Here is a 24,863-nt window from a genome sequence, read left to right on the forward strand (position 1 = left end):
TTCTGTGATGATTGATAACACTTGTCATGACTTTGCTTTTAACCTATAAGAGCCCAGACCCATTTCTGTATATTGATGCCAAATTCATAATTTAATTTATATATATATAGTCAGGTATTTACTAGTTAAATATACAGGATGTTGTGTTAAAGCGCAATTAAAACGCTTTAATTATATATAGTTAGCAGTACGCAGCTAATTCATACTTTTTTTTTTACTATGACTAAATATATTATAGCAATAAAATACTTGTATTTTAACATCATACTTTAGACATAGTTTTAAATATATCAAAATGTTTCTTTATATTTACGATTATATTTTTGAATTTTCAATATTATCGGCAATACTTCGGCACTGACCTTTTTTTACATAAAAAAATATACTAATGCAACAAAATAAATAATTAAGTTTTACTTTATATAAATAAATATAAGATTTTCATACATTTAGCAGAAACAACAAAATCCAATCTAAAATCTAAAGACATATTATATCTGTCCAGTATCATTTATTTTACTTTAATATAGATTAAGCAAGCAGATCTTTCATACTTTTTTCTTATTATGGGCACGTGACTAAATATTTGAACAATAAAAAATTCATAACTTGTATTTCAACATCATATTCTAGAAATCATATCAGATCTAGTTATATAGAACCTAAAACGTATTATTAAAGCATTTTAATTGTGCTTTACCACGCAATCCTGTATAATTAAATAAAGTAAATAACTGACTGTATGTCTAAGCAATATATAAGCTATATAAGCGGTCATGCTGCTCCGTTAATTACAATGTTTGTTTCTTTCACATTATATGCACAAATATATACTCTACCAAGTATTATTCTTCTGGAAACCAAAGTATTTTTCCATACAGAGTATTTTTTAGAACTAAAGTGAACAGTTTGTAAGCTAAAAACAAACGCAATTTTTCAATATGAATATTTTTAAATATCTTGTATAAAAATAGTTTTAAATATATCAATATATCAATAGCTGCAATATATTTACAATATGGTCCTAAAATAATATCACAAGATATTTTTGCAATAACGAAATTATTGGCAATATATTAAATTATTTTAAAAAATATACAGTTGCAACAAAATAAATAATAAAGTTTTATTTTGTAAAAATAAATATGAGTTTCATATATTAATTAAAAACTAAAATAAAGGATAAACCTCCAAAAGTAACACAGTGGTAGAGGTATTATTATTATTATTATTATTAGTTTTATCCCTAGAAGATTAACAGCGTGGATGAATGGTCATGATAATTACTATGATAAGATTTTGTGCTCAGTACTGACTCCACAGATACCCAAAATCAAATGACTCAGAGGTATAAAAATGAGTTTGGGACATCCCTAGTACATACTGTACAACAGGATGAACAGAACACTCATTCAACATTTGTGCCTCACACATAGGAATTTGACCTCCACCTTTCTCTCTCTCTCACACACACACAGTAGTGAGCTCACACGCCCAGAGTAGTGGGTAGCCCTGGCTGAAGTGCTGGGGGAGCAGTTGTGGGTCAGGTGCCTTACTCAAAATCACTTCAGCCAGGAATCAAACTGATAACCTTCCAGCCACAGCCTGTTTCTTCTGACCTTCAGGCTTCATGGTTGCCCGACCCCAAACTCACTGGCTGTGTAGACAGATCTCTAGCAAACTGAATACTTTGTGTTGTAAAAAAAAAAGTATAAAAGTGTTAAAATAAGCCCTATCTGGGGGGGGGGGTAATTTTCTCTTTTATGGGGGGGTCCTCTGTGATTTTATTCCCGTCTGATACAATCATGTACATGTTTTTCTCACGTCCTTTTTTTACGGGCTGAATTATCTACTGTTTTTCTCTGAACTCAGTGGTCCTCCGATAATTTTAGTCATGTCCGGACGGACATCTCTGAGTTTCGTCTCCTCACGTTAAATAAAATAGCTTTTGGTGGTGTTCTAAACCTGCCTGTTTCCACACATTCCTCATGTTCTTCACTGCAACTGCAAATCTCCATCATAACAACACCTTAAGCAACTATTACAAACAACCTGGACACCAGACTCAAAACAAAATATTCCAGCAAGCTGATTAGGCCTGTAAAGAGCTTGCAGTCTGGCGGGCTGCTAGTCTAAATTCAGCGCACACATGATCCATTGACGCAGCTCTTTTGTACTGGGACGTGTCAACATACCAAGCTGGCTGAGGTCCAGGGGCGTCCAGTGCATGCCAGTGGGGCAGCTGGGAGACAGGGTGCGGATGTGGACGCGGCCGTGGTTGTCCAGGCCCCAGAGTGCGTCCCGGCACGCAGAGAGCTGAACCATCTCCAGGTCGGGGGGAAGCTGGACTGTGAGGGGGCGCATCTGGAGGTCTTGGTCCCAAATGCAGAACAGGTCTTTCCTGCTCTGTCCGAGCCATAGAAAACTGCCTGTAGAGAAACACAATACTGTAGATTTAGCTTTAATATCAGAAAAAGCCCTGTTTCAATCAAACAATTTTTTTAATTACCATATTTTTTGGACTGTAAGAAAAATATTAAAATCTTTTAATTTTCTTAAAAATCGACAGTGCGCCTTATGGATGAATTTAACCAGTCAGTTTTTATGAAACAGTAAAGCCACTCTGCTGAAGTACAGCTTTATAAGGGTTATAAGAGTGTTCAGTGAAGTTTCTCCAGCACTAAGGCTAAGGGATCAATACAAATGTTTTAAACTTACTTTATATAAACTTCATTTAGTGGGTGGTGGGGGGTAACTAAGTTAAGTGAAGCTATGCTAAGTAAACAAAACTGTAATACCTCTTGAACAGTATATAAACTAGTTTTATACAATTTTCCCCTTCAGTCAATAAACAATGATACAGACTCCATTACTGACGTTGGTATACACTGCAAGAATCATAATTTCTTTAGTTTAATTCATTTTCACTATATATTTCAAGGTTAAACAACAACCCACATACCTTCTTTGCCTGGAACTGCTGATGAAAACACAAATGCCCATTTAGTAGCAGATGCTGTTCCTCTGGGAACGATAGTCCTCCAAAATGTCCCTGAGGAAATCAAAAATTTTGAGTACAAACAGCACTATAAATAAGCCTTAATGTATGAATTCTTCCAGTCAGGTATTAAGGAGCAGTGAAATCACACAGGAGTATACAGGAGTTTCAGTTTAGTTCTTCAGACCCTAGGCTGGAGCAGTATTAGCAGTAGCTGCCAACTGCGCTAATCGCTAGCTCTTTTGCAGTTAATATGTGAATATTATTGGCCTGTAGCCTGCTGCTAGCCTCAGCTAACCTAGCATTAGTTGCTAACCATGCTAAGTGCTAGCTCTTTTACCGTTCAGAGGTGACTTTTATCAGACTGTAGCCTTCATGTTAAAACAAGCTATGTGGAATGAACCACTAATTAATATCGCTAACATTGCCCTGGCCTATCGGAACACTCAGGGTTTCTCAATGTAGTGCTGTTGAGCAGCATTTACTAGTGGTTAGCCACTAATGCTAATGCTGCTGCACCCTGCCTTAGAGGAAAACTGGAAATCTATGGTTACTGTAAATACGGAAGTGCTTTACTCTTACCCAGCGGCGAGACCAGTTGAATTAGAAGGAAAACATGGCAACACCCCTGTTCCTTACTAGTGTTGCTTAATGTGCCTTATAATCTGGTGCACCTTATAGTGCAAAAAATACAATAATGTGCCACATAAATGTTTAGCAATGTGCCACACATGCCTGGATGACCAGTACAGCTTTAGTAAACTGAACATGTTGATCTAGCTGGGAAAAATGCAGCACAGAGCAGTGCAGGACTTCACAATAGAAAGAAGAGTGACGTACCAACAAGGCTGCCCTTAGCTACATGGAAGTCATTGCGTCCCGAGGCGATCCACACCCCGCTGTTGTTGGCACTGACCAGGCTGGGTTGGCACTGGGACTGCTGGGAGAGGAAGGCCACGCGTAGGCGCTCTGCTACGCGCTCCACGGGGGCCTTGGTGGCTGTTGCGACGCTCTGTGTGGCCTGGATCAGCGTCTGGAAGAGGCCGCTCTGCTCAAACACCACGTAGTCTGTGATACTCACCTACAGCGGATAGAACATCAGATATGTAAGTAATATACAATGAAAACTTGACGTTTCAGGTGTGTGTGATACTTGGGAAGACCCACTTCTATGTGAGCCGTCAGGTGTTTGGCATTTAAAATGTTGTTGTAAAGAACATACAGTTGTGGTCAAAAGTTTACATACACTTGTAAAAAAACATAATGTTATGGCTGTCTTGAGTTTTCAATAAGTTCTACAACTCTTATTTTTCTGTGATAGAGTGATCGGAACACATACATGTTTGTCACAAAAAACAGTCATAAAATTTGGTTCTTTCATAAATTTATTATGGGTCTGCTGAAAATGTCACCAAATCTGCTGGGTCAAAAATATACATACAGCAACATTAGTATTTGGTTACATGTCCCTTGGCCATTTTCACAGCAACTAGGCGCTTTTGGTAGCCATCCACAAGCTCCTGGCAAGCTTCAGGTCGAATGTTTGACCCCTCTTCTTGACAGAATTGGTGCAGTTCAGCTAAATGTGATGGTTTTCTTGCATGAACCCGTTTCTTTAGCACTGTCCACATGTTCTCAATGGGGTTTAAGTCAGGACTTTGGGAAGGCCATTCTAAAACCTTAATTCTAGCCTGGTTTAGCCATTCCTTTACCACTTTTGATGTGTGTTTTGGGTCATTGTCTTGTTGGAACACCCAACTGCGCCCAAGACCCAACCTTCGGGCTGATGGTTTTAAGTTTTCCTGCAGAATTTGGAGGTAATCCTGCTTCTTCATTATCCCATTTACTTTCTGCAAAGAACCAGTTCCACTGGCAGCAAAACATCCCCAGAGCATAATACTACCACCACCATGCTTGACAGTAGGCATGGTGTTCCTGGGATTAAAGGCCTCACCTTTTCTCCTCCAAACATATTGCTGGGTGTTGTGGCCAAACAGCTCAATTTTTGTTTCGTCTGACCAGAGAACTTTCCTCCAGAAGGTTTTATCTTTGTCCATGTGATCAGCAGCAAACTTCAGCCGAGTCTTAAGGTGCCTTTTCTGGAGCAAGGGCTTCTTTCTTGCACGGCAGCCTCTCAGTCCATGGCGATGTAAAACACGCTTGACTGTGGAGACTGACACCTGTGTTCCATCAGCTTCCAAATCCTTGCAGACCTGCTTCTTGGTGATTCTTGGTTGACTCTTGACCATCCTGACCAATCTCCTCTCGGCAGCATGTGATAGCTTGCGTTTTCTTCCTGATCGTGGCAGTGACACAACTGTTCCATGCACTTTATACTTGCGTATAATTGTCTGCACAGTTGCTCTTGGGACCTGTAGCTGCTTTGAAATGGCTCCAAGTGACTTCCCTGACTTGTTCAAGTCAATAATTCGCTTTTTCAGATCCACACTGAGTTCCTTTGACTTTCCCATTGTAGCTTTTGTAGCTGAGTCTAATCACTGGGTCAAATGAGCCCTATTTAAATGGGCTCATGAGAAGTCAACAGCTGTAGTCAATCAGAATCACTTACAAGAAGTGAAGAGGCCATGACATGAAGCTAATTTGATTGACACAACTCGCTACATCACCAAAATTGACAAATTTTGTTGCTGTATGTATATTTTTGACCCAGCAGATTTGGTGACATTTTCAGCAGACCCATAATAAATTTATGAAAGAACCAAATTTTATGACTGTTTTTTGTGACAAACATGTATGTGTTCCGATCACTCTATCACAGAAAAATAAGAGTTGTAGAACTTATTGAAAACTCAAGACAGCCATAACATTATGTTTTTTTACAAGTGTATGTAAACTTTTGACCACAACTGTATATAATATATAATGCATTTACAGTTTCTTTCTTCTTCTTCTTCTCTCTTATATTTACAGTAATATGATCCTATAAAGAAAGCTGCCATAAGTGTGCGCACCTGCCACCAGTGCTCATCCTCGCCCTGAGGTTTCTTAGTGGTAATCCCTGTTCTGAACCACAGACTGCCGATGGTGTCCAAAGCCCACAGCGTGTTGTTCTCACCCAAGGCAATGCAGATGGGCTCCAGTCCCTGATTCTCACTGCATGGATACACACACACACACACACACACACACACACATATATATATATATATATATATATAAATAATGGCAGATGAAAACCAAACCAGAAAACTCTATTTTTTTTCAGACAATAAAGCGCACCAGATTATAAGGCACACTATCAATAAACGTGTATTGTTTGGTCTAAATCGTCTAAATGTGAACAAGAGTGTTGCCATATTTCCCTACTAATGGAAAAGCTGTAATTCTTTTTTTAAAAAATGTTAATCTACACAGACTTCTCTCCTGAAATCCATTTATTTGGGTGAGTAAAGCACTTCTGTTTATTTATTTCCAGGGTGATATTAGCTAGCGGTTCGTGCCACGTAGCTTGTTTTAACACGGTAAACAAGCAAGCAGACTACAGTCAAATATACTCACCTCTAAATGGCGAAAGAGCTAGCGCTGTGGTTAGCAGCTAATGCTAATGCTGCTGCACCCAGCCTTAGTGCTGGAGAAACTACAAAAAACAAAAAAAAAAACTCACTCTTATAACTCTGTACTTCAGCAGAGTGGCTTTACAGCTCCTTAATACCTGACTGGTAGAATTCATACAAAAGGCAAAGCAGATTATAAAGTGCACTTCCAATTTTTGGGAAATTTAAAAGGATTTTAAGTGTGCCTTGTAGTGCAAAAAGTACAGTAAATGAAATGTTGCTACACCATAATCTTAGGTCTGTGAGTTCCAGCTCTCATTTGGAATCATTTTCTACTTCAAGCTCATGTTCTTACAAGAAAGATACAACATTTTTATTAGCAACTACAAAAAAAATCCATTCCTAATAAATACATTAACCAGCAATTACGACCACAATTTTTTTTTCTCTGAAAACAACCGCTGCAAAAATCCCCTGGTGAGGTTGACCTTCATGTGGTTTTACCAATTCACAGAAAGGGAAATTCTGGTTATTTTTTTTCAATGATCTAACACTAACACTCCAACTCTCAAGGTTCATTTATGTTCAACAGATAGGGATGAGAACAGAGCCTTCTGTTCATGTTTTGTTCATGTGCTCCTTATGTATGAATTTTATCAGTCAGGTATTAAGGAGCAGTAAAGTCACTCTGCTGAAGGACAAAGTTATACAGGAGTTTCAGTTTAGTTCTCCAGCAGTATTAGCATTAGCCGCTAACCACACTAAGTGCAAGATCTTTTGCCATTTAGAGGTGAGTATTAGCGGCATGTAGCCTGTAGCTGCTAACCCTGGCTAGAACTGCTGGAGCAGCATTAGCATTAGCCGCTAACCACACAAAGCTCTAGCTCTTTTGCCATTTAGAGGTGAGTATATTGGACTGTAGTCTGCATGTTTACCATGTAAAAACAAGCTACTTGGGATGAATCACCAGCTAATATTGCCCTGGCTTACCGCAACACTCAGGGTTCCTCAGTGTAGCGCTGTCTGGTGGCCGCTAATGCTAATGCTGCTGCACCCAGCCTTAGTGGAAATCTGGAAATCTAAAGTTACTGTAAATAAACAGAAGAGCTTTACTCACCCAAATAAACAATTTCAGGAGAGAAATCAGTGTAGATTAACATTCTGCGCTCATTTGACTTTAATTTTTTTTTTATTACAGTCATATTTACTCAGCTTAGCTTTATTTAACTTAGTGTAATAAACTAAAGTAGAGGGCAGCTAGGGCATCTTTTCACCAACTGTTCTGACCAGTATATTTGTTGCTGAGCAGCGGCGAAGACACATCATACAGCTGGTCCTCAAAACTGATTGTTGCACTGCCCCTGGTGGTTTTATGTGTACTGCACCTCACTTACACATTGTGATCATTTCTGAAGAATGCACAAAACCCAAGCTCCAATCAAACACAGGATATGTGAGGCCCCAATCATGCATACTTTATACAAATGACTAGGTAACAGTGAGTATATCTCTACCCTTACACAGTACAGTGCTCTGATGTACTGATAAATCAACAGATATGCTTAGAACTCCGTGAAACGGGTGGAGGAATGTGTGTACCTGACTTTGTCATATTTCCATTGCTCGCCTTCTGCGCAGTAGCTGCTAAGACCTTCTCTGTAGAACAAAGCCCTCTGCTCACTGAGGGCCCACACGACACTGCCCCGTGCTGCCATCTGAGCCATGGGGCAGGGGCAGTCCACTTTTACTGCCCTCGCACATGGACGGTCCACGCTCAGCCCTGATACATCCACACACACACACACACACACAGTATTTATAGAGCATCCACACTAATTTCACTCACATACTTTTTAACACACAGACATAAACTACTAATAGTTGATAATAAAAGTGCTAGGAAAATGATATACTATACTTACAGTAAAATTAATTTCTTAAACATTTGCTGTGTACAAATTACACAAATAAAAACATGCAGTTGGTCAGTGTTCTTTAAGCACGACAGACATACACAATGTATTCCCAATATTTAAGCCTTAAACAATACGTTTTTTTTTTTGTTTGGGCGATAAAATGTGATTAAACTTAAATCTTATCATTATAATAATTTTAAGACCATTTTAATTACAGTGATTTAATGATAATATAACATCAATATATAAGCACAAAGCAATTACACCATCACAAAAAGCAATAAATAAATAAACAACGATATAAATATTCAGACACCAGAACTGGAATATATATTTTTAAATATCCAAACAAAACAACCAGCACATTCAAATAAATGTGCTCCTCTTACCAAGAAAATCATGAAGGGCAGGAAAATAATTGCAGTCATGTTCTAATATTGCACAGTATGTTTATATATTATATAATAAATAATATATATTTATATATTATATAAACAACAGTATCAAAACAAAATAAGCAAGTAATTCATATGATTTAAATAGGCTTCTTTTATTAAATAAACTAACTAAAAATTGCCCCTCAACAACAATTCTGTGATTAATCATAATTAAGATTGTCCACCCATTCAGCTGCTACTCAGCTGTAGATCTCCATCACTAGTGATGCCACAACACAAGGATGTTGATATTTAATATATTGAAATATATTGCAATAATGTAAGCAAGGCACTATCTTGTGATTGCCTAAATCAAATTTGAGAAAAACTCTCATAGTTTATATAAAAAAAAACACTGTCGCATTTATAAAATCTTGGTAAAAGAGTTTACCTTTTATGCAACCAGTGAATAAAACAGAGGGATCTATCGTCAAAGTACACAACACTGTTATCCAACACAAAATGAACCACATCAATAAGTTTAGTAAGAGTAGTATGAGCAGGCTTAACACATATTACTTGACATCTGGGCGAGCTGGTTTCTCATTTCCAACACTGATTAGCAACATTCCCTTCATTAATCCAGTGCAAAAATAAAGATGCACGCTTTGCTGGCTGAACAGATGAGACTGTACTGAGTAAATTCATTTTTTTTGCTAAAATCTATGGCTTTAAACGTGATTAGCACAGCTTTCTCATTAATCAAGGATTTTCAGCAGCACCTGGGGTTCAGCACTGTTGGATACAAGTGTACAAGTGCTCTGTGTAAGTATAGGGTACGGTTCTCTACAGCAAGCTGTCGGAGTCTTCACAATTCCACGGATCTGCACCACAGGGTGCTGCATCTTTTCGAGAAATCTGCAAAGAAACTGCACAAGCAGCGTGCAATTAAAATTGTAGAGCAGAGTTGGATGGTTTAGTCATGCCCGTATGATTTGACAGCAAGCCAGCGTGTTTGCAGCAATAATGTGGTTATAGTTAGAGAGCCTTTTGCTGGGGATTTCCATAAACAGAGCTGCGAGGCGTCTGGCACGGCCGGGCTGAGAGCAGCTGCGCTTGATCACGCTCTGCACGGTTACGTAAGGCTCACTGATGCACACTCACAGACTCGTCCTCAGCACGGGCAGCAGCAGCAGGCTCCCGCACGACCCCGGCCGACGCGCTGTTCTGCCCGTCAGTTTACAGTACTCCTAAACTACCATGGTCAACACAAGTGATTGCCTAGAACATTAGAGCGTGTCCAACTGTATTATTATTATTAGTCTAAATTTGGCACTGGGAGGTGGATGGTGTCAGAAATGCATGTGGCACCATCTAGAGTTCAACTACAGAAGCACTATGTACCTGATGTACCAGCTTTAGCCTTTTCTGTGCAGAATTTCATTATAATTCAAACTATAGCTACAACTCTCAAATAAGAGCATTATGAAGTTAAATGAAAATGAATTCTGTTTTTCATATGATGGCAAGAGTTATAATGAGATATAATGAATATTGCATTATACAAGTTGACACTTAACTTAATTATTGAAACAATAAAAACAATCCATATCATTATAATAGATATTTTAAAAGCAATATATTTTTTATTAGTCAAATTAGTTAAATTAGTTTTTTTTGGGGTGTATAATTGTTTATATTTGCAGTTTAGATGCATACATTAAATATTCTGTTCTGATTATTTTCATTTTTTATTTGCATTATCAGAGGTGTCAAGTAACTAAGTACAATTATTTCATTACCTTACTTAAGTGTAAATGTTAAATATCTATTCTGTCCTGGAGTAATTATTTTTCAGACAACTTTTTACTTCTACTTCTTACATTTTCTTACTTCTACTAAATATTTGAAATTGTTAAATTAAATAAAACTTTAATCTTGATTTTATTGCATTAATACGCTGAAATGTTGTTTAATTATTTTAAAGACATATCATTCACGCTTACTTGAAAGAAATTTGTAAATGGAACTAAAGGGTCAGTTTCCCAGACAGAGATTAAGCCTATTCTTGGATTAAAGGTCACCTTCCGTCGTTTTTTCTTTCATTTTAAAATGTCTAGTTGTGGTCTCTAGTATGAATGAATGACATGTGACCCGTTTTTGTAAAAAAAAAGTGCTCAGGTGTCTCTGTATAGCTCTTTTTTAATGGACTGTTTTAGGGGTGTGTCCAAAATGACCGGATTCCAGCTTTGCTCATGAATATTCATACATGCAAACAGCATGCAAATATCTCTCCTCTGATTGGCTAGGAGCACTGCGACGCCCCTCCACCGCTCACTGCCTCCCACCTCCTAACTGATGAGCGGTGATGTTGCGTCGCTTCAGCTCCGCCTCTGGGAGTTTCTCGAGCCAAGGTGGGCTGGTCTGTGAGTTTCTGCCTACGTAGGCAGAAAGATAATTCAAAATTCACCCGTTTTTCGGAGGGGGGGAGGGGGGATTTCTTTGCTTAGCTCCTGCAGACAATGGGGGCTGCAAAACAGTTTAATGTGCAGGTGTACACATTCAACTCGGAGAGACCTACTGTATTCCACAAAAAACAAGAAAAATCGGATTTTCGCGGAAGGTGACCTTTAAACAACATTGAATGGATATTTTCCATCAAAATAAAATTATAGGTTAAGATCAGGGAAGGGAATGATGGAGCATATTACGATACGATATTATCACGATACATTGCCCAAAATAACAATGATCACAATACTGTGATTTTTGCATTTCTTAATATATTACAAGACAAATCTCTATGATACTTTACAGTATGTGTGTTACTGAAGAGGATAAAATACTCCTAAATAATCAAATACCAGGAATTATTATGATTTATTGGGGTCAGTTTCACAGAATTTAACAACCAATATTCTTCACTGCAGGTTTACCCTATTCATTTGATTACAGCGCCTCCATGTGGAATAATAAGAAATAATAGTACAATTACTTCACTACTGTATTTAAGTACTTACATGCTTTATCTGTATTTAACTGAAATATTATTATTTTTTTATAAAGCTGTTCTAATCTCTTGGCCATTAAAAGCTTTAGCTGATTTTACAATAGTGATAAACCAACTAGTGACTTTTTTATGCTGAATTTATTAAAATATCCTAATGTCTTACTGTTTAGCTTCTCTTTTGGGTAAGTTTGTTTAATAAGTTAATTTAAGACTCTATTCTATACGTTCCTTTGCTTGTTTTGTTGCTACAGCCAAATGAATTGTGAGTGTCCTTTAGCCTAAACATCTGAAATAATAAACAATATGAAATTTAAACTTTTGCATACCGATAATGTATATCAAACAAAAGTGAAACTGAATTTCCCCCATATATTTTAGTCATGATTTCGTAATCACAATCAGGCTACACTCAGTCACTCTCTCAATCACACCATCACCTCTCTCTCACCTGTCTGCAGATAAAGGTCTCCACTGGTTCGGATGATCCAGGCTGTGTCATCACTCAGAGCCACGAAGGCGGTCTCATCCAGAGCTTTATACCAATGTCTCTTGCCCTTGATGGTGACTTTACCACAGGCGTAGGCCGTCATGGTCTTCTGTTCAACTTTCCACAGTAATGAGCCTAAATAAAAAACACCAGCATTAGCACCCACAAGCATGTTTTAGGTTAAATTTCTCATATTAAACATATAATGAAGCCTATAAACATGCCTCAAAGCTAGTTCTAGCCTAAAGCAACCAACTGGGAAAGGACTGACTCACCTGAGGGGGACAGCGCCACCTGCTGGACATTTTCCTCAAACTTCTGCCAGCTCAGACCGCCGTTGGGGAGGCCACTACAGTACAGACCTCCTTTAAAATCCAGACACCAGACGTGCCGGTCTGTTACCACCAGGCTGAGGATGCCACAGCCCGGTCCGCTATAGCCCATCCAACTCTCAGCCAGCTGCACCAAGAGCACAGAACAAAGAATTAAACACAGAACAAAGAATTAAACACAGTATGAGTCAGGTGAACTGTTTATGGATGGATGGATGGATGGATGGGGAAATTCTAGTATAGTAGTTCATTCAAATCTGTGAAGTTAAACTTTACCACACAACTCTGTTTCGAAGAAGCTACTGCAAAAAATGTGGTCCATGGGTTATTATCAAATTATCAAAGGAGAAATCTGGTGTGAAATGGTAGATTGGAAAATTGAAAATGGATTGATTTTTTTTTTTTTTTTACATTTATAGCACTTGAGACATCTTTTTAAGGCACTTTTCAGACAGGGATTATGCCTAATTAGGACTGGACGATATGGCAAACGTCTATAATCACAATATATTTCTTAATTTCGGTCGATACGATACAATTCCGATATAGATATGAACAGTATAAGCAAAGGGGTGAAATGGGATTGGGCCTTGCTTACCTGATCTTTAAGAAGCCGTGCCTCTTCCTGCTCTGCACGATTAGAGGCACAACCCTGAAGGGTGAGAGTGCTAAGTCCGTCCCCTACACTAGCACTGGAAGGCACACCATGTGCATAAATATCCTCCTCATCACTAGAGGGAGATGGTTCATGTTCTGGCTCTGGTGAGCAGGCCAGAGGCCTGATAGGGTCATACGGTAAGTCCAAGTCAAAGTCTCTGTGCAAATCCTGCTGCAGGAGTCCAGCATCATCCTTAGCATCCTCCTCCATCACAGATTTCTCCTCAGCTGCCTGAACGTACGAGAACGTGCATTCCAGGAGTATATCCACATCCGGTGTAGCTGCTATCTGTGCTTCACTCTCGGCGTAAGTCTGGCACTCCATCTCCTGTAGAGGAAGAGATGTCGGAAAGGAGAGATGCGCTCCCGGTTCTTGGTCCTGGTTCTCGTTCTGTTCCTGCCTCTGAAGCAGGTCCGGAAGGTTCGGCGTCAGAAGCGTCTCTCCACAGATGGAGCCCTCCTGATCAGGGGAGCCGTTGCTGTGAAGGTCCAGACTGCTACATAGGAGGCTGGTGCGGTCCGAGGGGGGTTCGCTAAGGGGGGTGGCCAGAGCGTCGCTGGCCATCCCGTCATGGCTAAACATGCCCTCTGACCAGCTGCTGCGCTCGTTCACACGGTTTCCACTCTCTATAAAAACACAGACACACATTTAGATTAAAAATAACATTTTATCTGATTAATCAAGGAAATATTCTGTGATAAACTGAGATTAATCACTTGTTCTTCTTACAGTTATTCTTTATTATATGTAAATAAAAAAAAACAAATGTAAGAAATTTAAAATGCAATTATATTAGTGGTGTCAATTGAAATACTAGTATACACTTGTATGTTTGAGGGAAGATAAATCCAACATGAGGAACTGGAATAAAAATGCATGTTAATTTGGATAAAGGAAATTAAAAGGGTATTTACAGTAAGCTTAGATTTCCAGATTTTCACTAAGGCTGGGTGCAGCAGCATTAGCATCAGCAGCTAACCACTAGCTCTAGCCACAGTTACAGCTTATGCTGCCTGACAGCACTACACTAAAAAACGTGGAGGGTTTACCAGCTAGCGGTTAGCACTTAGTGAGATTAGTGGCTAATGCTGTTCCAGCAGTGCTAGCCGGGGTAAGCTGCAGCCTACAGGCTGATATACTTACCTCTGAACAGCGACAGAGCTAGCGCTTAGTGCAATTAGCGGCTAATGCTAATACTGCTGAAGAACTATGCTGATGTACAGTGTTATACAGGAGTTTCAGCTGAGTGGCTTTACTGCTCCTCACAACCTGCTCAATATAATAGGATGGCCGTTTTATTTACAACTGTACTACAGATGAAAATGATTAATAAACCTGCGGTGGTTAACTGACACTCCCCTCTACACTCACCTTGCCTTCTCCTCTTGCCCTTCTTTTTCAGCTTGACTTGCTTGACCACCAGCTCCTGCTGAAAGTCCTCCTGGGTGATGGCGCTGTAGCGGCTGGAGGACAGCTCCGAGGCCTCTGTGGCTGGGGTGCTGGCTGTGAAGACACCCTGAGCACTTTCCCATGAAGTGACTGAACTACTTCGGCTCCTCATGTCCACAAACACCCTCTGCTGGCCCTCCATCTCCTCGCCCACCTCCAGAGCCTCCAGCGCCTGGCTAAACTCCTCATGCACCTCCTCAGAGTCCTCGACTTCGGCCCGCTCCACAGGGCTGGGGTCTGACTCCCGCTCTACAATGATGGGCATGGTCCTGATTGGCTGTGCCGTTTCCACAGCGCCATTTGGGGGGAGCAGGATGGTCGGTGTGGAAAGAGGGGAGGTTATGCGCAAAGAGAGATCCGACACTAAAAGAAAGAGAGAAGTAAAAATTTTATTTTAGCATCACCACTGAAATGTCACAGGATGTTTATCAATTTTAATCTTAAGGCTAAAGCTGCTCTTTCCATGTGGGTCAGCCAGACGTCTTCCTGTAGCAGTTTTCTCCAGTTTCTGAGACTCTTTTGAAGGTGTAGGAAACAGTACTCATTGCTCTCTGGCTTCATCTGTAATTTCTCTAAAGAAAAGAAAGACTTCTACTTTTAATAGTTACAGAGTTCTCTATATTTCTGTGTCTTTTTCTAGTTATTATGACGAAAGTGTTAATGTGCTGTGTGTAAGTGTGTAAATGCTGCAGTAAAAAATGTAGTAACACAATCTGTTCCAGTACTGTTTTACTACAGATGAAGGCTGTGTAAATTGACATTTTTTAAAATCCATTTCCACTGCTATTTACCAGTTGCAAGCTGTTCACAAAAAATTGCTTGCCAAAAATGAGTTCAATTGTTTTCCATAAAGGCCCTGGCAGTTTACTGAATAATTCTGTACACTGGATTTTGTACTATTTCCGGTTATTAATTGGACTTAAAGAGCCTAAAATTTTGACCAGTACTGCCAAACATAATTTATTTAGATTTATATATTTATTTATACATATTACAGTATAATATATTACAATATTATATTACAAAAAAGTCTTACTGTTGGAGACCAGTCCCTCTGGGCAATTGGAGATCCGCATGATGTCTCGATCACCTTTCAGAATGAAGATTTCATTTTCTGTGCAGGACACAGAAACTATGTCTCCACTGCTTTCCAGACCACCAACAATGACCTAAAAGTGAGTAAACAGATAAAAATACTATTTTTTAGTATTTAACTCATACAGATACATTTTCCACCTGTAAAAACACTTTTTTTTTTTTTATTCGATTAGCCAAGACATGTTTGATGCCTGAAATAGATCTTAGATTTTTGAACCAAAGCTAGAAAAGTAATGCGACTATCAGCAAGCGCTACTGATGCGTTAATCAGTTAATCATGTACTACAGATCATATTCCATTTTATCCTTTTTAGTCAATTACCTCACTTATATTGACTTTCCCTATCTATCTCGAGTAATGCCTCCAACATCTATGAGGGTGAAACATTATTTAAAATAAAGTCTGTTTTTGTTAAAATTGTGGTAGTTTTAGTAGCATTTCTATTTTAAGGTTGACAGATCGGGTATAATCTCTGTAAACCACAATCGTGGTTGGACACCCTGAACCCCAGACTGAATGGATAAGATGGCCCAGAATGCTGCCAGATAGCAGTGTGGTACTGATCTGAAGATGACAGCTAAGTGCTGGGCTGTGAAGGTTGGCTGTCAGGCTTTGCAGGCCAGTTTCTCTGTAGAGCATATAACTCCCTTGGCATCACGAGAGAGAGACAGGAAGAAGAGCCATTTGCAAAGCCCCAGAAGCAGCTGAGAAAGTGTCAAAATGGCTCTGGCTAAAAGGGACAAATTCATGGGTTGCTGTGGGACACAGGCTGAAATCTGATAAACCCTGGAGCTGGGATGATGTGCCTTAGCTAAGCTAAAAAAATCAGTTTATCAAACAATATTAAACATAGTATTGCTACTTGCAATAGATTTGGACAACACTGAAGATATGATACATTAATACAATGTAAAGTAGTCAGTGTACAGCTTGTATAACAGTGTAAATTTACTGTGCCCTCAAAATATCTCAAGACACAAAAATTAATGTCTAAACCATTGAACTTACTGAACACAAAAACGTAAATAAAATACAAAATTTCAGTGCACTTAACATACACAAGCAGACAGCAGCATCACTATGATTTTGAGAATGGACATAAAAAAAAAAAATAGTAGTGACGGGACGATGCACTTTTTTTCAGCTCCGATCCGATTCCAATATAAAACTGTCGATAACGATACACATATTGATAAAAGGGCTCTTTTAGTTTATTATTAGTACTATGCTTAAGGTTACATAATGAGGCTGAAATAGAGCCCTTTGAAGAGTATACACAAGTGCATTTAATGTAAATGTCCAAAGTCATTTATTTAACACACTTTGTATACAAACACACAATAGTTTTTTTTTTATTAAATATTGTAATTTTTATTAAATATTACAAAGTTCAATATTAAATTTGTTAAATATTAAACACAGGGCTTTAGACATTTGTTTTGCACTGGTTACGCAGGAGACTTTTATTTTGACACCTAGCGTAATGGATTAACACTAACTGTATTTCCGAGCTGAATTAATCACTGTTTTTTAATAAAAGATTGATTTCTTAGTGCTGTTTAGAGTGGGTAGGATCTGTGGTTTGATATTCAGTGTGGATTATGACCGTAGCTCACTTAAGATAGTTATTATTACATTGGATATGTTTATATATATATATATATATATATATATATATATATATATATATATATATATATATATATATGTTTATATATATATATATATATATATATATATATATATATATATATATATATATATATATATATATATATATGTATATATATAAAATTAATTTCAAATTTTTCCCATTTTCTCCCCATATTACACACCCAATTACCCAACCCACTTATTAGGACTTCCCCAATCACTAGTAATGCCCCAACACACCAGGAGGGTGAAGACTAACACATGCTTCCTCAGATACATGTGAAGTCAGTCACCGCTTCTTTTCGAGCTGCTGCGATATATCAGCTCACAGACGCCCTGTGCTGTGGTCATCACCCTAGGAGTGATGTGGGGAGAGAGCGCCATCTACCCACCCGAAGGGAGCAGGGCCAATTTTGCTTCCTCTGAGCGCCGGCAGCTTGATGGCAAAGGCATTGGATATGTTTGTGCTGGTTAGTGTTTGTAGATCCTGTGGTTTTATAGAATAAAAAAAATATTTTGGTGTACATATGTATACATATTTACATTTTTTCTTTTTTGACTATATTACTCTCCTCCACTCTAGGTTTACAATCAAGCTAACTGTCTCCATGTTTGAAGGTGGCCTATTATCCGTAAATAGATGATGTGCTAAGAACTAGGAAAACTTTCAGTCATGTTTTAACCAGATTTGCTGTTCCAATAGTGATCTTGTTGTTAAACCTGGGAGGACAGGATGGTAATAGTTTGGAGCACTGCTTAAGACACCATTAAATAATCAAATACATCAAAGACAAGAGAACATATAAGACACAGAGTAACACAGTCCGCCCTCACCCATACCTGGTTGGTGCAGTCCACTATATAGACACTGTACTCATTCCAGCTGAGCACCCAGCCGTCCTTCAGGAAGCAGCTGACCAGGCCCAGTTGTCTTTCTGTGGGCCGGTAAGCACCAGTGGGGCCTGACCGGGGAAACAGCTCAAACTGAGGCACGTCCTGATTGAAGAGGGGCTTGAGGACATGGGTCTCCTGTACACGGCCTCGCACGTCCGTCCTCCAGAGGCGCAAACCAGGCCGTGCTGCGTACACCAGCAGGTCACTCTGCTTACACAGGCCAGGCTGGAAGCAAGCACCAAACTTGCCATTGCTGTCAGGTAAAGAGAGGACAAAGAGAGAGCACTGAGTGTAGCAGATATTTCATATTTCAACAGTCTAAATGAACACAGCAGAGATGATAGCAGCCGTAATGAGCATAAATGGGTATGAATCGCTTTCAATCAAATTAAAAGAAGGGCAGCCTTTGAGCCACGGAAACATAACAAATGGTCAGGAAAAAAAGCTTGATATACAAAGCTCTTCTGAATAGAGCTGTAGAGATAAACAAATTTGACAAATGTGCATTATAGGAACAGACAATTCCACGTCCTGCTACCATGAAACCACATGCAGTTGCACAGTTAGAACACCAGAGGTCAGAAATACGCCAGTGAAGGCCGTAGAATCAGTGGGCGTAAGCAAAGGGTGGAGTATATGTCCGTCATTTTAGATTGAAGCCACTTTTTTAAGCCAATCGACAGCCAGATTTAGCTATTAAGAACTGTATTCCTTTAGTTTTTTTGACTATTACTGCTGTTCTTTGGATTGAAGTTAAAAGTGGTTTGCATTGTTCGCTGTTTTGTGTGGATAGTGGGGTTTGCTAGCTCTGCTGTTTCTTGATACTCTATACTATAGTGGCTGAGTAATGTACTCCTCATGAGATGGTTAATGTTATTGTTAAAATTGTTCACTCTGCTTCCTCCACAAGGCAGGTTAATTTTACACATTCTACATACATGACAGTTTAAGTACAAAAGATACAAAAGGCGGAGTACAACACTGGCTTTAATGAGTGTGGGCTTTGTATTTCCATCAAGTGCATGAACAAAGACCTGCAGCATTCCTTGGCTGATGAGCCTCGGCCAGAGCTGCTGTAAATGTTAACTTGCAAATAAGATCCGATCAGCTCTCAGGATGAGCAAATTAAAAGGAAAGGAACAGGTACACCTTTGACAGGAAAGGTCTTACCTTTTTCTGGGTTTGGTGCCTAGCTGCTGTAGAGATTGCTCTTGAGTGTAGAAAAGGAGAGAGCGCTGACAGGTAGAAACTAGAAGCACTTTCTGACTGTACTCCAGCTGAACTACAGCGGACGGCTCCTCCAACAGCACCACTGGGTTACACACACCCTGGAACAGATGCACACTTAGATTAAAGCATTGAAAAGAAATACAAACGTACACTAGTATAACATAGGGGTGGTTTCTCCAGACAGAGATTAAGCCTGGTTGTGCACTTTATTTTCCTTTCAATCAAAAACAGTCTACTTTCAAAAATTAAAATTGTGCAGTCCAATACTAAGATTAATCCATGTTTGGAATACTGACCCATATTTTAAACTTGTCTAATCAAGTTAAACCCCTATATATATATATATATATATATATATATATAGTACATACAATACAAGCTCATGAGATCCATTTAAATAGCTCCATCCACCCCAGAAAACATCATCCCCCCAACAAATAGAGAAACACTCATTTACAACAACTCTCTTCTGTGAATATATGAATCAATCTAAGACCCTGTGGTTTGACAACAAAGTAGTAAACACACAATAAAGCTTCTAATCCCAACAGTCTTCCACATAGACAGATGGCTCTTCTCTAATCCTGGATTCCTCTTCAGATCAATAGTTAAACACTGCCCACTGCTGGTTAAACCTGATTTTACAACTTACACCAAAACTCTATTCACAGGAGACTAGGGGCATAAACCCAAACATCACCAGTAAGCCCTTTCTATTTCCTGTGATATATGACAAGCCCCAGTCAAGTAATTGTAGAACCAAGGTCAGATACAAAAGCAAATAGCACAGCTAGACAAAACGTTAGCTGGCCTATTCTTTAACAGGGTATAATTGACTATGTATGGTACAGAAGGTTCCCAATCTTCTACAGGGGCTCAACTAGTTAAACAAGTGGAACCAAGTACGCATTTTGTAAAACAGGCATGCATTTTGACCTCATAGTACTCTTGTATGATTCCATTGAAGTGAATCTACAAAGATTTCTCTTCTGAAAACTGTTTATTTGGGTGAGTGAAGTCCTTCTGTTTATTTCCAGATTTCCAGATTTCTACTAAGGCTGGGTGCAGCAGCAATAGCATTAGTGGCCGCAGTTAGCACTAGTAAATGTCGCTCAACTGCAGTTTACTGAGGAACCCAACTCTGAATAGCGAAAGAGCTATCGCTTAGCGTGGTAAGCGGCTAATGCTAATATTGCTCCAGCAGTGCTAGCCCGGGAGAGCAGCAGGCTTAACGCACAGTGCTTAGCTTGGTTTGCGGCTAATGCTAATACTGCTCCAGTCTAGGTGTTGGAGAACTAAACTCAAACTCCTGTATAACTCTGAACTTCAGTGGAATGGAAGTTTACTGCTTTTTAATACCTGACTTGTAAAATTAATAAGGTGCCAAGAAATTCCCACTCCTAAGTATGAAAAGCAACAGGACAAAACAGGAACAAACACAACAAAAAAAATCCCACCTGGTCCAGGTCCACAGCAGAGTAGACCACTTTTCCTTTGTCATCGCCTGAGAAGAGCTTCATGCCATTAGCGCTCCATGCTAATGCTGTAATCGTGCTCTTGTGCAGTCCGACCACATCAAACCGCCTCAGCTGCAATCAGAAATAAAAAAAAAGCTGTTAATGATGAATTGTATTTATTTTAAGTCATATTATTAACAATGTATATGCTTTCAGAAACAAAGAGCAACCCAGTCACATCAGTAACTACATTTAACCACCTGAAGCTAAGATTTTGCTTATTTTATACATTTATAAAGCAAATCCTACAATCTACAGAATATCACTGATGTAATAAACCAACAACTTAACCTATTCAATTTTCCACTAAATAATGGTTGATGGTACGATACGTACCTGTTTGTTCCTGCCTGGCAACTGTGACACAAGCTGAAACAGGGCAACCCTGCCAGATGCTGTACCCACTGCCACAAGATCGTCAAAGCAGCTTAGCAACTTCACCACAGTGATGGCTTCACTTTTTCCCTAATAGAGCAAAACAAAAATGTGTTTAATAAACCTCTTGACTTGTTTACATTGTCATACTTTTTTATGCTGCAGACTTTAACACTCTCTCATTAAACACACATATACTGGGTCTTTGTATGAATTTGTTGTTTTAAAAAAGGGGAAATATTACACTTTACAAGGCTGTGGTCAATGACTAAGCATGCAAGTATAAATGGCTGTACCTCCAAGTTGTACTTGTTCATCTGGCTCACTCGTCTGCAGTACAGATACAGCATTCCAATACTGCTTCCCACAGCTATGAAGTCACTGTTGCTGTCAAGAGCTGTGAGATAGACCAGGACTGAGCGAAAACCTTTCTGAACCTTCGCAGGAATGGCGTTGAGCAGGTAGTAGAGGGGACAGAACTCCCTGAGGGGAATGGAAGGTGGGTGGCTCGCCATGTCTGCGAGATGGCCTGCACAGCCTGGCGCGTACTGTAATCAGAGCAACAACAGCATGCATTCATTAAGCTGAGCTGGGTAACTTTCACACGGTTTACAGTCAGGGCTTAGTGTCCCAGATGCAGCTTAAGGTTAAGATAATCTAAATTGAATGGGAGAAAGTTGAGTGTGAAAATCCGTAAATAACCACCCTACTTTAATATTGTAAAGCCGGAGCCTAATTGAGTTACATTACATTGTTTTTGGTGGATTCTTTAATCTAAAGTAAAACATTTAGCAGGACTTGAAAGAGGCCAGAGGGGTAATACTAAGATAAATGAGGAAAGGAGGAATAAACGGAGAGGGGAAGCAGGGAATGAGGTTAGAAGGGGTTAGTTAGTTAGTTAGAGGTTTTAGGAAAGTAAGTGCTCATCCACACACAGCATGGGTTTCTCAGGAAAGTCTCCACCAGATTTCCACAGACCCTTCACCCATCTGTTCCGAAATGTTTCATTAATAAAGCATTTATAGAACCAGCTGGGGTGCCAGCTTGGAAGCCTTGAAGAGTGTGATTTACAGGCACCTTTGAGCAAATGTGCTGCAGGAACTGTGATAATATGGAATCTGTAATGAGGTGTGGAGCTATTTTGAGTTGGGCTAAAAGCACGGTACTTAAGAATGCTGAGGGTGAATGGAGGTGGTGGGCTATTCCACAATTTTTTTTTCACTCAGTTTCATGTTTCACTACACCCCAGAACCATTTTACAACAGATTTCTCCTTTTACTCTCCATTTTGGCTGCTGAACCATTTGCCAGAAAAGCCTGCTGCTGTTACACCAGTCTGTTACATACAAATGAAAGAGCTCAGATAAATAAAAATAATAAATGAAAATAACAGCTATAAGATACAGTAGAGGAGAGGGGTGGTGTGGTATGAAGCTGGCCTGTTTTACACAAAAAAAGTATTCTTGGTAGGTCTCAGACGAGTGTTCAGGATACCAGTCTGTCCAAAATCAGGTAACCAATGAAGATTTTCAGGTGAAACACCTCCTAAGCCCCACTCAAAAGTGAAAACTGTGTCAAAACTGAGAAGTAAAAAACTGAAGCAGAAGCAAAAGAGAAATTCCAGAAGCAAAAGTCTTCAAAGTCTTCAAAATCCCCCAAAAATCCACAGAAAATTTTGAATATCTAAAAAACGAAAGCAAAGACTGGCAAAATCCAAACTGAAACAATTTTCAAGCGACTGCAAAGAATAATAAAGTAACCAAGTATATTTAAAAATACAGCACTGAAAAAAATTAAGAGGTCACTTCAGTTTCAGAATCAGCTTCTCTGATTTTGCTATTTATAGGTATATGTTTGAGCAAAATGAACATTGTTTTGATGTTTTATTCTATAAACTACAGACAACATTTCTCCCAAATTCCAAATAAAATTGTCATTTAGTGCATTTATTTGCAGAAAATTAGATATATAAAGTTTTAAGAGTTCAGAAATCAACATTTAACCCTGGTTTTTAATCACAGTTTTCATACATCTTGGCATCATGTTCTCCTCCACCAGTCTTACACACTGATTTTGGATAACTTTATGCTGCTTTACTCTTGGTGCAAAAATTCAAGCAGTTCAGTTTGGTTTGATGGCTTGTGATCATCCATCTTCCTCTTGATTATATTCCAGAGGTTTTCAATTTTGTAAAATCCAAATCAAATTTTGATAAAAAACTTTTGGCACAAAATTAGCTCCATACTGGTCAGGCTAACTTAGCTGTTCAGAAACACACCCCCTAGCTTAGCAAACCCAACCCACGTTAAACCATAAAAGCAAAGGCTGTCTTGACAGTTTTCTAAACACAAGTCTTGTGTTAAAATATAACCCATCACTCAATACATTAACAAGCTCATTTAACGATAGGTTAGTTGTTTAATATTAGTAACAAGCTAACGTTTTATAACATAAGCTGTGCTGTATTATATTATATTAGCTCTCTTCATGACGCAAATGACAGCTGCTAGCTAACCTAGCGTTAGCTGCGATTTAGCATACAATAATTAAACTTAACCCAGTCTCAGGGTGTTTATTTGTTATCTAATGTTCACCGCAAACTTTTAATAAATAGCGTTAGTTAGCTAGTCAGCTAATTTAGCACAGTAGCTGGTCTAAAACCACAGTGCTCTCAGTTTAAAGAGTCATATTAGCCCGTTAGTTAGCAGTAAGCTAACCTAGCTAACACAGTTAGCCTGTCAGTTACTCAGTTTCAAACGGCGCGAGCTGAAACTCACCACAGCGACTCTCCCCGCGGAAAACCGCGTATCCTCTCACGGAACAAAACCCAGCAGCGCCGGTGTTAAACTCTCCGACTGACAGCAGCGTGAGAACATCTGACCGGGATAAATAACAGACATGTCTGCTGTTGTTGTCGTTTCCCAGCTCTTCTTCCCCGCAGCGCGTGAGCGAGTACCGCGACCACAGCGCTGCCTACCGGGAGGAGCCGCGCAGCCGCGGAGCAGCGCAGATACGCAGTGAGTTTTGTGCCAAAAGTTTACGCAAAAATAAAATCCACAATCAAAATGTTAAGAATCAAAAGGGGAAAAAGTGTATGTTGCAAATTCAAAAGAGAAAAAAATATATAGTAAATATATATCTTTGCAGTAGATTTCTGGAATCTCTCGTTTGCTTCTGCTTTATTATTTTTTTTGCTTTTGAGTTTCGGCACACGGTTGAGTGGGGCTTAGAAGAAGGTGTTTTTCTTGATTATTGGTATGTCTTAGACAAGGGTTTACTATGGAATACATTTTGTGGCAATATATATATATAGTATAATATAGTTTGCTATATATTGCTTCTGGAATCTCTCGT

At 39.0% G+C, this 24,863-nt stretch overlaps 1 protein-coding gene across 1 annotated transcript in view; it reads right to left on the reverse strand.

Moving 5' to 3' along the window:
• Window positions 1-24,484, reverse strand: part of tecpr2 (tectonin beta-propeller repeat containing 2) — a 42,069-nt gene extending 17,585 nt beyond the window's left edge. The window contains exons 1-16 of the mRNA XM_022672602.2: window positions 24,287-24,484; window positions 21,807-22,058; window positions 21,472-21,600; window positions 21,076-21,207; window positions 19,559-19,716; window positions 18,335-18,641; window positions 15,779-15,911; window positions 14,665-15,105; window positions 13,234-13,919; window positions 12,579-12,762; window positions 12,265-12,438; window positions 8,113-8,293; window positions 5,971-6,112; window positions 3,839-4,079; window positions 2,963-3,052; window positions 2,196-2,429 (exon numbers count right to left, since the gene is read on the reverse strand). Of these exons, the coding sequence (XP_022528323.2) occupies window positions 2,196-2,429; window positions 2,963-3,052; window positions 3,839-4,079; window positions 5,971-6,112; window positions 8,113-8,293; window positions 12,265-12,438; window positions 12,579-12,762; window positions 13,234-13,919; window positions 14,665-15,105; window positions 15,779-15,911; window positions 18,335-18,641; window positions 19,559-19,716; window positions 21,076-21,207; window positions 21,472-21,600; window positions 21,807-22,025 (3,451 nt within the window). The 5' untranslated portion in view covers window positions 22,026-22,058; window positions 24,287-24,484. The remainder of the gene's footprint in view (window positions 1-2,195; window positions 2,430-2,962; window positions 3,053-3,838; window positions 4,080-5,970; window positions 6,113-8,112; window positions 8,294-12,264; window positions 12,439-12,578; window positions 12,763-13,233; window positions 13,920-14,664; window positions 15,106-15,778; window positions 15,912-18,334; window positions 18,642-19,558; window positions 19,717-21,075; window positions 21,208-21,471; window positions 21,601-21,806; window positions 22,059-24,286) is intronic.
• Window positions 24,485-24,863: the final 379 nt, after the last annotated feature.

Source organism: Astyanax mexicanus, chromosome 14 (genome assembly GCF_023375975.1).
Source record: "Astyanax mexicanus isolate ESR-SI-001 chromosome 14, AstMex3_surface, whole genome shotgun sequence".
Classification (NCBI taxonomy): domain Eukaryota; kingdom Metazoa; phylum Chordata; class Actinopteri; order Characiformes; family Acestrorhamphidae; genus Astyanax; species Astyanax mexicanus.